This window comes from Chlamydotis macqueenii, chromosome 2 (genome assembly GCF_036417535.1).
Source record: "Chlamydotis macqueenii isolate bChlMac1 chromosome 2, bChlMac1.mat, whole genome shotgun sequence".
NCBI classification, from domain to species: Eukaryota; Metazoa; Chordata; class Aves; order Otidiformes; family Otididae; genus Chlamydotis; species Chlamydotis macqueenii.
In genome coordinates, this window is record NC_141557.1 from 141,219,324 (window position 1) to 141,233,973 (window position 14,650).

The 14,650-nt window shown below is 39.9% G+C and overlaps 1 protein-coding gene across 1 annotated transcript in view; it reads right to left on the reverse strand.

Moving 5' to 3' along the window:
* Positions 1-370: 370 nt before the first annotated feature.
* The window catches only part of RGS22 (regulator of G protein signaling 22), a 70,569-nt gene continuing 56,289 nt past the window's right edge, over positions 371-14,650 (reverse strand). Inside the window, exons 22-27 of the mRNA XM_086742508.1 lie at positions 11,835-12,014; positions 10,143-10,304; positions 5,510-5,620; positions 3,730-3,832; positions 3,062-3,171; positions 371-403 (exon numbers count right to left, since the gene is read on the reverse strand). Of these exons, the coding sequence (XP_086598634.1) occupies positions 377-403; positions 3,062-3,171; positions 3,730-3,832; positions 5,510-5,620; positions 10,143-10,304; positions 11,835-12,014 (693 nt within the window). The 3' untranslated portion in view covers positions 371-376. The remainder of the gene's footprint in view (positions 404-3,061; positions 3,172-3,729; positions 3,833-5,509; positions 5,621-10,142; positions 10,305-11,834; positions 12,015-14,650) is intronic.

The following is a 14,650-nucleotide window of genomic DNA, read 5'->3' on the forward strand; positions in this document are numbered from 1 at the left end:
TGAGTAATGGCATGGGAGGAATGACGTTTTACAAAAGTTCTCAATCACATCTGTGTCCTGATGTATTTTAAGCCTTTCTTGTGAATCAAACCTCAGAAATGAGGCAGAAGGTGTACTTTGGACCAGGAATCAGACTGGATTGGGAGCAAACCACAACAGGGTTTGATTTTACAATAGCTCAGACACCTCATGAGTTATCCTTGATGAATAGAAGTTGCACCAATTGCTGTGCCAAGACATACTGCTTCAGGGTTGTCGGTTCAATGCAGTGTTTTACTTATTCATTAGATCAGGCTCTGAAGAACTGGGTTTGATTATAAGATCTTTAGGACCAAGACCACCTAGTTGTTTGTGCCATGCATACCTCAGTGGAATCTTACTCTGATTTGAACCTCAGGGTGTCCTGTTAAACAAATGAGAAATACAAGAGTCAATATCACAATCATGTCGATATGGAGTACATTGTAAGATATCTATTTTCTACCCTTGACTAATGTCTCATGGTTCTTAATAATATTCCAAGTAATCATCTTTGCTCTGGAAACATAAGGACAAACCTTGCATGCACATTATTTTTGTATCTCCTGCCCACCTCCATTAAATGTCTCTGCATTCCCTTCCTCAGAGAGATTTTAATCTGCCTGCAAAAGGTAACAGAATGTCATTGCTGAGTTGCAGCCAGTTGAAATAGTCAGAACAGTTCTTCAATAAACACATCAAAAAGAGAGAAACAAGGTGTGGTTGTGTTGTCCCTCACTAGCAGCCAGTCTCTCACCCAGCTGCTCACTCACTCACTCCTCCCACCCCAGCAGGACATGGGGAGAAAAGAGGAAAAACAGGAACAAGACAGCTTGTGGGTCAAGGTAAAAGCAGGGAGATTGCTTACCAATTAATGTTGCAGGCAAAACTGACTCAAACTGGGGACATTATTTTATTGCCCATTAGAATAAATCATTACTGATGCAGGTAGTGGGAAACAAAAACAACAAGAAGAAAAACGAACATTTACACACTTAGAGAAAATACTTTTCCTCTACCTATCCCAGGTTTAAGTTCACTCCAAGCACCTCTCCTCCCCTCCTTGTTATCGCCACTGGTTACACTCAGTCCCTTTGCTGAGTGAAGAGGGCAGCCCTTTCTTTCTTCTCATTCTTTTCCTCTGCTGCAGTGTGGGTCCTCCACGGGCTGCAGGGAATACTTGCTCCACCACAGAGCACCTCAACCTCAACCTCAACCTCAACCTCAACCTCAACCTCAACCTCAACCTCAACCTCAACCTCAACCTCAACCTCAACCTCAACCTCAACCTCAACCTCAACCTCAACCTCAACCTCAACCTCAACCTCAACCTCAACCTCAACCTCAACCTCAACCTCAACCTCAACCTCAACCTCAACCTCAACCTCAACCTCAACCTCAACCTCAACCTCAACCTCTGGCCTTGCTGCTCCCTCAGTTGTTTCACTCTTTTTATTCCCTCTCCCTCTCTCTGGCTTTCTTTGCTCTTTCTTAAATGCGTTTCCCTGAGGTGCCACCACCTTGGCTGACAGGTTCAGCTGTGTCTCATGATGGGTGGGTTGGAGCCAGCTGGAACCAGCTGTGTCTGGCACGGGCAGCCCCAGCCTCTCCTCACAGGGCCCAGCCCTACAGCCCCCTAGCTGCCAGCACCTTGCCCTTTATACCCAGTACTCAAGGGGTGACCTCCTCTGTAACAAAGTGGAGAGAAGCTGTGCCATCACGAGCAGCGGTGGTCTTTTGTAGATACCTTACCTCACCAGCAGAGTGATCAGATCACTGCAGAGTATGGCTGAGGAGAACCACCAGAGAGTTGTGATGGAAGAAGAGGGAACCACTCAAAGGCAGTGGGAACACTTGAGCTATTGGAAGGGAAGGGGCAGGGCAGGCAAATTTCCAGTGGTGTTGAAGAGCAGGCTGCAACTGAAGCTGGTGGGAGAGACCTCTCAAACTGCTCAAGACTTCTACTTTCTCATTGTGTTAGTTCATACCACAGCCTGATGCCTGGCAGGAATGCAACTCTCAGGTTTTGAATAACAGGGTGGACCAGAGACTGCTGGGCTGGTCTGCAGCAAGGACTGCAGCTACCTAGTAGGCCCTCTTTGAGCACTGGGCCCAACAGGAGGTTTCCCAGCTGCAGAGCAGGACCAAAGCCCCTGCACGAGGACACCCCACGCTGATACATCTGCATGTGAAGTAGAGCTGCAGTACAAAAAGGCATAAATGTATGAAATATAGTAATGCCTGTAGAGGTGTTTAAGGTCCAAGGTGACTGAATGACTTTAACTGCAACTAGAGGAGGTGATAAGAGGGCACAAGGAGAACATGAGGGAAGACCGTGTAACACTGCAGTTTTCTCTGAAGCCATATACAGAAAATGCTGCCACAGGAAGAATATGTTTAGAAGGACTAGCAAGGGCAGGACACCAACTTGCTTAAAATAGCAGTGCTGAAGTACGGAATTACAAGAGGAAGGAGAACCAGAGAAGGAAGGGGAGCAGTAGTCCAAGTTCTGTTATTTTTTTAAGTCCATCTAATTTCAGCATAGGCTTAAAAAAACCAAAACAAAACCTCCAGGGGATTATTCCATCTAGGAAGTCAAGCTTTGAAGCAAAACCTATTTTTTTTTTATTTAGCAGATCTCTTTGTTGTCCTACTTCTTTCTCCCATTCTAATGTTTAATTGGCTTCAGCAGAGATGATGTATTGCTAGTTCTGTGTCAGGCCCTTGCCAGTAACTCCATGGGATCTGAGCCTCCTCCAGTTATCTCATTCTCCCATTGAAAATATTTTAACTGGAAAGCTTAGATAACGGCATTTCAGAGACTACCATTTTGCAACAAAATTCCATCTGGTCAACATTAGGTCCACTAACCATGGCTGGAGTGAAAAATAGTCTTGCCTTCAGGTTGAGGCTGTACAGCTTCAGTTAAACATGATTGGGAGTGAGATAACTTGCTACTGATGACCATCAGCACTGACAGCAGGAAAACTAGCTTTTAAGAATCCAAATTTCAAAGAAAACTCGTTGGCAGTCTGGTACTCACTTTCTGTTTCTTGGGAAGATTTGAGTGTTTCTGCAAAATCACAGTACTCTTTGGAGAAATTATGGATTTTCTGGAGTTTCCAGGATTTGGGAAGGACATCGACGAAGCACCTGTATACGGAAAGAAAATTAAAATTATGGGAAATTGAATGGTTTTAATATCACATAGAGCTATTGCTAGCCCTCCTGCTAAATTGAGTTATTTAATGAACAAACAGGTAATAATATCTTTGGGGAAGACCTAAGAGGATATATCCAGCTGACACAAGGATGAGGCAATGCCTCTTAAATCCCCCAAAAGCATACTGACAAACTGGTGAGAAAAAAGTTTTATCTCTCTGGTTGTGTGTAAGTTGATGAAGCACAAGAAGGAGATGAAATATATATGTCAACCAAATAGGATTGCCATGCCACTGCAGAATTAAGAAATGGCCATATTCCTCTCTGCAGTAGGACCTGTGCAGTGAAGACAATGCTGATACCCTACAACTTGCACTTTCCCTTTCTTAGAAAACTTATCAGTCACAAGTATAGTGCAGAGCGCAACTCCTCTGCAGATAGTGGTTTATGTACACAGCTCCAAAGGAGAGCAAACAAAGTCATTATACTGAGAGAATTTCACCTAAGCTATAAGCTTGTCCTCCTAAACTACAAAGCTTGGTTAACAACCTGTAAGAAATGATGATGAGTTTTTCTCCAGATCTTCTTGCCTTTTAAGGAGTATTCTCTCCTGCTCCAAGGCTTCTATGTATTTGGAATAGGACCAGGAAGCCTGCAAGTACCATTAAAAATCATTAGCCTCCTGACCATGTCACTGGTAGTTCCTTGTCCTTTTTAACAGTGAGACAAAAAAAAAACCACTTGTGTTATATCCCTGTTATTGAATAATCACAATTATCAAGAAGGTAAGTTTTGTAATCACAATACTGGAACCATGGGAAAAATTGTATTGTTGCAAATAAGCAATTTCAAAATACCATGAAATGCATTTAAGCAAGTTTGACAGATATGTTTACATTCATTTATTCTCCATCCCTGGTCTGAGTCCTATTCTCTCTCCTTTTGTCTTCAAAACCTAAATACAGTAGACTTCCCCCCTTCCAAATGTTTGTGCTGTTGAGGACTTGATTTCACCTCCCTGCCACATCCTTCCAGTGTGTCCTTTCTCAAAGCATTGAAGGTCTTATTAGCCTCAGAGTTCTTTCTACCTTCCCTCTCCAGTAGAATGCTGCTACCACTAGAGGCAGACCAACGGGAGATGCCATCCTTCCCTTTTCTAAGGAACAAGTATTGCTCTTTACATTGCAACAACCACAGCTCAGGTTCCATGTAAATTTTAGGTCACTCTCCCAAATCGGTATAAGAACTGTACTTTTATTTGGCCTTTTTTTTTCCCTTACATCCTGAAAAGTTTGGGGTCAATTTGTTGTTTCATGACTCAGTAAGAAGAACTTCTGGCATCTTCCTATAGCAGAAAGGGGCTTGGAGAAGAAACTGCTCTATAAAAAATAATTGCTCTTTCTGCAATTACTTGCCTCTTGAGGGCTTAGGCATATGATATTCATATATCAGCTCACTCAACTGACTTTTTTTTTTTTTTAAATAGGTATGAGCAAATGTTAAAAGGTCCATTTAAGGGACAAGATGTGTGTGCTTAACTATGCAGTTTGCACTGTGGCTTAATACTTTAAGGGTATTCCAGAGTGCCTGTTTCTATATTCTGCTCATCACTAACGTAATGCCATGGGAGCAGCTCTACAGAATGTAAGCAGTGGCCAGAGTGTGATTTACTTCTGCATCGCATGACATAGCTGTGATTATGTTGTTGCACAGATTCCCCATTATGTTTTCAGCTATGAATGATCCCTTGATATTCCCAAGGTGGCATGTCTGTTCTTCCTGTTTCTCCCATAAAATGACTGTTACCTTTTCACTACAGATTTGATGTGTCATGAGAGTTGTTCTGGAAGAAGTACTAAAGAGCTATTTTCTGTCAGATTTTCTCTCCAAATACTTAGATTTCCTAAATGATTTCAGCTTCAGTTTTTGACACATGAGCAGAACAGGGTTCAAGCCTAAACTACATTATTTCAGGATATGAATTTAATAAGTAATGAAAAGTTTCCTATTGAAGAATTGAACTTCCTTTTCTTCAATTTATCTTTAAATAAAGATTCTTTTTAAATCTACACACCAAAAGGGCTTAATATGTTGTTAGATATTAATACTACTCAGAATCTAAATCTTAAAAGAATTAACAAATAAAGAAAAAACATCACCTGTAAGATAGTTAAACATATAACAGTGAAGTTAATTATAGAAGAATTAACAGTTATTGGAAGAATCATGTGACAGTAGTATTCAAAACCAAAGTCCACCGTCTCATTCTCCCAACATCATTTTATCTCTCTTGAATGATGATATCTGTAGCAACATGTTTATTATTCACCTGCCACCCATATCCATCTGAAAATGATGCTGGTCCTCCTCTCTTCATACCAGTCTCATCTAGCAAAGCACTGCTTGACAGACCGATGAGTGTTGTCCCCACTTCTTTACCCTGCCAATAACAAGAACTCATAATTAGATGTAAACTATAGTTACTGATCTAATGCAAAAAGCAAAGTCTGAGGAAGCAACAATTGTAATTGGAAACGAGATTATATCATATGCAGTAATGTTTTGTAATGCCTACTTTCATAATTCATCATGTTCGGCATAATAAAAACTAGCAGAAGATACAGCTTTTTAAAAGCATTTCTTTGTCCTAATCAAAGTTTCCTGACTGCTACACTCCTGCCAACTATCTTCCTTTCAGATTCAATATCTGCGCCAAAATATAACTAAGTGAGAGGGCAGGTCTGCAACAGAACGTGTTTTAAGGACAGAGATGCCATTGTGACCCTCTAATTTGTCCTCAGGTATAAATGTAGAAAATAGGATTTCTCATTATTAATTCCAGCTTGGCCCAGTAGCTGTGAATGGACTACAGCATACATGTTAGGAAAACACACAATCTCATTTAAAACATTTACAGTGAAAGACAAAGCATTGTAAACCTTGGCAGACTGCTCTGGTGATTAACTATTTGTTATTTTCATGTTGGTTTAATGTTTTACTAAGGCTGCACCTTTGCTTATTCTGTCTGGTGATCCCAAAACTCTTTCTGAACATTAATCAATGTTCATATTTAACCTCACATAATTAACCCCACAACATCCCCATTAGGCACGTAATAAAACCTTGCCATGTTGCAAATGAGAAATTGTGGAAAAAAGAGAAGTCAAATGGCCTCCCAAAGTCACTCAGAAAGCCCCTGAAAGATAGGAAAAGGATCAGAATCTCCTACTTCCTTGCTCTCAAGGTGCGTTTTCCTTCCTCATCATCCCCACTGTTCTATAAGGGTGACTTTTGGGTATAGAACTACCCAGGCCGTATGGTGTTTATCTTCTCTCCAGAACGCTTACTAACTTCTGTGACACACTCAACTTCTGGAACAGGGATGCCAGAGCAAATACAGAAATAGTGTATATACAAATATACTAGAGTTTACGGTTGCTAGCTTTCTCAATGAGAATGGTGAATTAAATGAGGCCTTTAATAATGTCTTGTCATATAAATTAGTGTAGCCAGTTCGTAAGATTCCTATGCACAAAGCTCACCCAGCATAAGATATTCCAAAGCCCAACTGTATTTATTGCTCTATTATAGCCTTGCATAAGCAGTTACTAGCATAAGCAGTTACAGTTCCTAGCATAAGCAGTTACCAGCGTATTGTTTTCCCTTTGTGAGAGCCTTACCACCTGGACTAAGCCAGAGGCACCGCTGAGCAAGAGGATGATGATCAGTGGGATGATGATCAGAGCAGAGAAGGGAGGTAGGATGATGATCAGAGCAGAGAAGAGAGGTAGAATGATGATCAGTGGGATGATGATCAGAGCAGAGAAGGGAGGTAGGCGCAGCACCTTCAGGGCATCCCCTGTTGTTCGTAGAGTGTGCTCTGGGTCCTTTCTCTCTCCTCTGCTCCGAGCTGCCTCTGTTTATACCCTCAGCAGATTCAGTGGCAGAGTACTGACCAGGTGTTGATGCACGCATGGCCAGCGCATGCAGCAAGGCCTGCCAAGTATGTGCCCTGCTGGCTAACAGCGGTTCCTGGATAGCAGCAACATACTGCTCAATAACAGCCCTCCTAGCTCCCCTCTCCAAGGTCGCATTCTCACAGCTGTGTGCAGCTTGTAATTTCCTACAGTGGCCCTACACGGACCATCACTGAAATCCACATGCCACCGCGTGGTCCGTAGTTGGGACACTGTGGTATTCCACAACCCATACTCTCTTAAGCTTGTCATTTCCCACAGTGGCCCTACATGGACCATCACTGAAATCTCTCACACAATTAGGCAGTGTTGTGGCAATGTCATATCCCATGACATTACACCACTTACTGAAAAATAAGCTTAGTGCTAAGAAGCTTAAAGAGAGATGCGGAAAACATGGAAAAGGAAAACTAATGCTTATGGTTTAAACTTTCTCTGCTAAAGGCATCGAAAGAGTAAATACAAATTTACAGTTTAAGTTAAAATATTTTGCACACTTGAAAGCAAAAAAAAATTCAAAATCTATTTTGGAGGTAAAACACAATTGTGTATACAACAAATTAAAAATACTGGCATCAAGGCAGTCTGCAAAAAGTGACTAATGATATTCTTTTTAAAATAGGTGGCATGTGCAACTAGTAGTTAACAAAGGAAGAGATCCACAGACAAGCCCATATAGCTGTGCCACACTAAGGGCAAATATGTGAAAGCTGAGAAGCAAACCATGCTCTCTCCCAAGGCAATATCTTTTAAAACAACAATTTTGGCTCAATACTGAAGCAATCACATTATGCTGAATGTTCAAGCTTACTTCACCCCATACCTACCCATCCCTGCCTTCCGGACACTAAGCTTAAAAGAGGTCTCTGCATTCTACAGTGCTTTCATGGTGTCCCTCTCTGCCAGCCTCTCCCCTCCTGCACAGAGCCTGTTGCCAGGAAGCCTTCAATAAGATTTGCCCAATAAATAACAAATAGACACATGCACAAATATGGAGATAGTCAAATAATACCAAGTCATACATCGTTGTCCAGTGAAAGCCTTGTCTGCCCATTTTTTTCCATGATACTACATAAAAGTCCAACCCTTATCCAGTCAGGACAGAAAGTGAGGTGAGCCCTGGCAGATAGGGCACCCCAGGGAGAAATTCGTGAGAAGGGAGAAAGTAAAATTCCTCCCCCAAGACCATCATTGTTCCATTTGACATAAATCCAAAACGGCAACTGTTTTGTAGGGTGGGGGAGAAATATATATATAAGAAAAAATATCATTTCTAACCCTTGCCAGAGCTTTCCTCTCCTTCAACACGAGCCTGGTGGGGCAGAGGAGCATAGACATTATTTTAAATGCCAAGAAATCATCACCTTCTACAGGCTGCCAAGTGAACCTGCTATTGCTTATGTTGGATGAACCTTATCAGTATCCTTCAGGGATACTGAGTAATTTGAACAGTTACGTTGTCACGGAGGGGACAGAAATCTCAGGCAAGAGAACAGGGAATGGCAAATTCTTTAAAAAACAATAGAGGGGGAAAAGAGTTTCAAAAACTTATCTGTTCCACCTATTCTTTCAAAAGATTTTTAAAAGTAACTGGTTTACTGATTTTTTTTTTTTTTGTAAGAAGAATAGTCTGCAAACTGTTTACTGAACTGCATTCTCTGCCTGTCACTTTCTAAAATTTCTAACCCTATTTCCCAGCTTAGAAGAGTAATTCACCTTTCCCATTTGTTCCCCATAAAAGCTAAGCTTTTTGCCCTCCTGGCCAAGATTTGCTCTTTACTTCCTTGATCTTAATCAGAAATCTTATAGACAGGCAACAAACAGATGGAAAAAATAAGTCTGTGAGAACGCAAAAGTGCATTGCTTTGAAATATTGCATTCTTGCACTATAAGTATTGCCAATGGCCTTGCCAGACATATCTGTATGGAGGCAACGTGCTTTGGAGAAAGGAACATGAGTTCTTGGATTTTAGACTTCACTTGACATTGGTGTGCAGCCTTGAGTAATGCTTCACTGGTCCTCAGTTTTCATGTATCTAAAAGAGGATGACAACGCACGCATGTTCTTATGGGCATATATGTCTTTATCTGTCCAGGTACTCATGTGGTTCTCATCACGAGTAATATCTCAACACATGTGTACAAGGTATTTAAAATATGTAAAGGTCTTTTAATGCTACTTATGATAGTTTGTGAATCCAATAATTTCTCTGCCCTTAAAGGAATGTTCTCTCCTCAAAGCTGGTCAAACAATTACATTTCGTAAAAAATAAACTTTTGCAAAGCCTATGATCAATAGAAAAAAAAATCCATTATATTTTAATAAAAAAAATCCAAGAAAAACAATTTTACAAGGAAGCATTCCACTCTAGAGGTCACAGTTCTGTTAATGCATTGAAACTGTCTGGAAACTCATTGTGAACAGTCTAACAATTTCACTGTCAAAGCTGAGAAATATTCAAGAATAGAAAAAGACTACACAAAGCAATTAGCACATAAATATTTTTTTAAATAATTGTGGACTTTTCAAGTGATCCTTCTGAAAAATAGATATTAAATCTGGTTTTGTTTTGCTTGTTTTGCTTTCAATAGTGACCAAGGACTGTAAATTCTAAAATAAGACAGTGCACTCTGAAAGTGCAAACAGGTCTGCAGTTACCCATTGTACACATGGACCATAAATAGATGATCTTTTTTTTTAATTCAGCCCTCTTTTTCACTCTTTTCTTGGCACAAAAGATGACTAAAATACATTTTCCCCTCCGCTTAGTGAAAGGAGTATTCTACTGACTCATCTGCTTCAAGTTAAACGTATGTATATGCCTTGGCAGGATTGGGAACTAATCGCCCTAGGACCGCGTCGCATGTAAAGCTTGAATTCTAACAAAAATATTTCGGTAGCTTTGGATCAGGCTGAGAAAGGGATATTTGAATTCATGTATGTTTGCTCATGAAGGAGTTTTTATGCAGTTCGTCAGCTATCACCTGAAACTTTGCAAGCCTTACCTCTGCTGTTTTGCCTTCTTTCTTTCGCATCTTTTTTCTCTTTTGTCTCTCCAAGGCAAGTAGAATTTTGTCACTAGCCAAATTGCTTCGAAACTTACAAAATTTTGGCCAAAATTTAAACAGAAGAGCAAAAATAGTCATCTGTACAGAAAGAAAAGAAAGTAAGTCTTGGCCATATTAAGAAAACAGAGTTTACTGTAAAATAAAATGCAGTTTACCATGAGAATGAAATAACTGTTTCTTTTTGAATACACAGCCTTGTTCCTCCCACGTACTGTGTCCTGACATTTCAGCCCAGCTTTGCTCGGCACATGCTTTTCATCAGTGTGTTTATTACTGGTGAGAAATCTTCCTAAAACACAGTTAAAAGGCACTTTCTTTTTTTATATTTCCCTAAACAATTGTTTGCATTAATGAAAACATCCATCACTTTTTACAAGTATTCCTGATAAAATATACACCAGTAGAATTGCTTGTGCACCACTGTTCTGCTCAAGTATTTCAAATATTCAGTTCATTAGGGAGAGGGCTTTTTTTCCCTCCTTAAGAGAAAGGAAATACTTTTTTGCCTCTGGAAAGGCTCTTAAACCACATTACAGATCTATGAGCAAATCTTGGATAATTTTTAAATGATATAATCTCTCACAGGGTCTTTTTTGAACTAGAATAAGAAAAACAATTTTAGAAAAGCAAACAGAGGGGCTCAGTGAATTCTCTTGCTGCACGTACTAAGGCTCAGATTTTTCAATTTATTTAGATGTTTAATTCTCATTGAGAAACTTGATTTCAAAGAAGCCGTGCATGCTCAGCACCTCACTGCTTCTGGCTCAACAGACTTGAAAGTGACATGTGAGTCACTGTCATGTTCCAGTCACGGCTTTTTGGCCAAGTTCTTCCTTTGGTTTTGCGCTACATTTCTGGAGTTCACTTGCTTTTACACAGGCTGAAATGAGACGATTTCTTTCTCTTAGGACCTATATGAACCCTTTTCTCTGACAAACCATTCATCTTTTGTGATGCAAACACTTTACGAACTCACAGTTAATGTTTAAAGATGGTGGTGGCAATTTTATAGGAAAAGACAAGGAACTAGCTTTCTTGGGTTTAAAAGATAAGTCAGAGAAGACAGTAACCAGGAATAGGAAAATAGTAAGTCTGCAGTAAAGGTTCACAAAAGGCTGTTCAGTCTGATTAGTACAAAGATCAGAGAGAAAATAATCTACAGCCATTTAATACAGACTTTCTGTAATAGAGAAGGGAAAGGGATTCAGTAAGTTAGGCTGTCTTTGTGCTTTACTCACATCTACATTTTTTTCTCATAAACTACAAAAACTACAAACTTTCTAACTACAAATTACATCTCTGACACTAACCAAATGGTAAAGCAAAAGCAATTAAAAACCTTCAGAATTCATTTCTACTGCCAGAATTCCCAACACAGACCTGGATAACACCTTTCCAGGATCAGCTAGCTGTCAGAGATTGTCCAGTTTATTGAGCTTTAAATATCTGAAGGCTCTCTGTCATCTCCACCATACAACCTTCATTGAAATGCATGTCTATAGTGTTCTCCTTCATGCCCAAGCTTATGTATGGAGTCCAAATTGTCACATAAGCAACAAAGACTATCCTCTAGCCAGATCTGTTACAGAGATTCCCCCAGCTTCTTACCTGTGCTTCTCGAAAAATGTAAGGTCCTAGTTCTTTCCTGCGCTCTAAAATCTTCTTTGCTTGCTCAGCTGGGATGTCAATCTGCAAAGCTGGGGGCACAGCGGAATTAATAAAGCAGTCGATAATAGCTGTGATCTTTTTCTGGACTGTCGCATCACCACAATGAGAATGGCACAAGTCCTGAAAGACGCAAAACAGTATTTTGAGTCAATGGAGAGAGAGATGCAAGACCCTTTACAGGGGCCCAGTGATCAAAGAGTAACAGTCATACAAAAATAATTAGACAATAGATTTCTTCAGTATGTAGGACAAAATTCTTATAGCAAATGTGCATGTCAAAGACATAGTTAAGAAATGAGTGGGACTTCTGGTTTGCAAATGCAGATATACAGCAATCGTTGCTTTTAGGTGTTATTTTCTGCCTGCGCATTCTGATGGAACAGGATAGTTTTTATTCTTGCATTCAGTCTAAGTACATTACTGGCAAATAGGCATTTCTGAAAAGAGAAACACACCTACAGGTGTGAAATGCACTGATTTTCAGAATGAGCCTGCTATGACTAGTGTAGTCATGGTAACTAAAAGACAGAGAAATGCTCTAAACACTCCAAGAAAAGAGGGGAATTATTTAGAGGGCACAAGGTATTATAACCAGGAATGTTGGCACAAGAGGGGACAATTTCAGCTACCAGTACAATCTTCCATTCATTGATATCTTCTAGTTTCCACATTCATTGAGATTTTCTAGTTTCCCAGAACCTCAATCTTTGAAATAACTCTGTGCAGAACAGAATATAAAACAAACTTGATCTTACAAGGATGAGATCTCAAAGAAACACTGGGGGTTTTCTACTTTTTTTTTTTATTGTGATCCTATTGTTCTTGTAAAACCTGTTATTACTGCGTTTTCACACTCTGACAATGCTACCATTGGACTTTGACAGGAAGGAAAGATAATTCAAAGAACTTCCTGCAAATGCTTTGAAACCCGAACTTTCCATTTATCCATAAACATCAATACATTTCTATAACACTAGGAGATTATAACAAGTATCTACTAAAGACAAATGAACACTCTAGAGAATTTTCAGGAAGGGAGCTCTCTAAATGAAGAATGTGCTCTTAGTTTTAGTATAGGAGGCTGGACATTTACTTTGCAAAGAAATTAAAAACAGGGCTTTTAACCAGAAATGTGGTATGTGGAAGAGCTGGTTTGTTTTATTAGGAATACTTTTTAGTTTTGTGAAGAAAAAAAAGAATGATAACAGCTATAATGAAGAAAGTAAGGCAATAGAAAAACATATTCAATATATCCTAAGAATATATTGTGGCTTTCTTTGCTCATCTAGAATAGAAGAAAAGGCAGAAAGCTGTAGTAAGAGGGAAGACAAACAAGCCATATGATATGAAAAGGGAAGAGACATGAACATAGAGGAACAGATGGAAATGATCCACAAAGTTATATTTCTTCATATTTATTTTTTAAAAAAAAAATTGTTTTTTGATTGTCCCAAGATGTGCCGCCAGCCCAGTGGGTTATGAAGGGCAATGCAGTCGTTGATTCCTGAAGGGAGTTCTGTCTAAACTGATGGCATGATAGGGCTCAGACAATACAAGTATGCACTGCGCAAAGTGCTGCTCACGTCTTTGGCAATATTCCTCCAGTTCAGCCTGACCCACAACACTCCTACTACTCCAGCCCTCCTCCTCTATAAAGAGCATCAACTGCCAACCGTGACAAATCACATTCATGTAGAAATATGGTCAGATTGTACTTTTTCTTGATAAGAAGACAAATAAAATTAATATAAATGAAGGAGAGGGGATGGGACTTAAAACAATGAAGGCTTTCTTCAGAGAGCAGATCCATAAAGAAAACAGTTTAAACTACACTCCATATTAATTTGAAAAAAGTTTTCATGTCCTCCACAATATAGCAATGAAGAGTCACAAATCTGAAAAAAAAAAAAAAATCAAATATTTTAAGAAGGATTTTGTCATGGAACTTCAGATGCCTTCATGTCAAGTTTCTAGTCTAAGCTAGTCACTCTGTAAACAAGAGAGAGACAGCAGCAGCCGCAGAGACCAATTTGGACTCCATACACAGAGGATCAGAGCCTCTGTGAGGAGGGGAGATTGCCCCCGGAAACAGAGGAGCTTCAGCTTCTAAAGCAGATCCTCAAATTCAAATGCATAAAATTAAACAGTGAAAATACGCCCGCATGCCTGCAAGCAGGATCTCCTACAGCATCAATTGTTTTTACCTCCTAATTTCTGAGCGTTAGCTAACCTCATGCTCCTGCCTGCCATGTGCACACAGGCTATGTTCAGGAGCCCAGGAGACAATCTGCACTCCAGTAGCACTTTTGCATTGGCGGTATCCCGGAGGCAAAAGGAATGAGGAACAAGTGAAAGATCTGTGGTACCCCTGCATTCAGTCCAGGGTGCTACTAGAAGGCTGCAGTGTGATTTAAAGGCTCACTGCAGTTTTCTCATTGTGTTTCACCCCACACAGCAACAATTTCACAAAGGAGCATGTATTTGGGAAAGAGGCAATTCCTGCTGACCTTCCTCATCATATTTCACCTTGGCCACATCCTTAGCTGCAGTCAAATGTGACTGTACAGAGTGCAAGGGAGCTGGGGTCTGCATTGTACATATAAGCTTTTTGTGTAGATACTATCTTTACATCTGCACATTTGATTGAATTTAAAAGTTTTCTCTGATTTTTGAGAGATTACCAAATTCAGCAATAACACCATTATTTAACAGCATATAACTATAAAGAAAGAATGAACATTTTAATGCTCTCATAT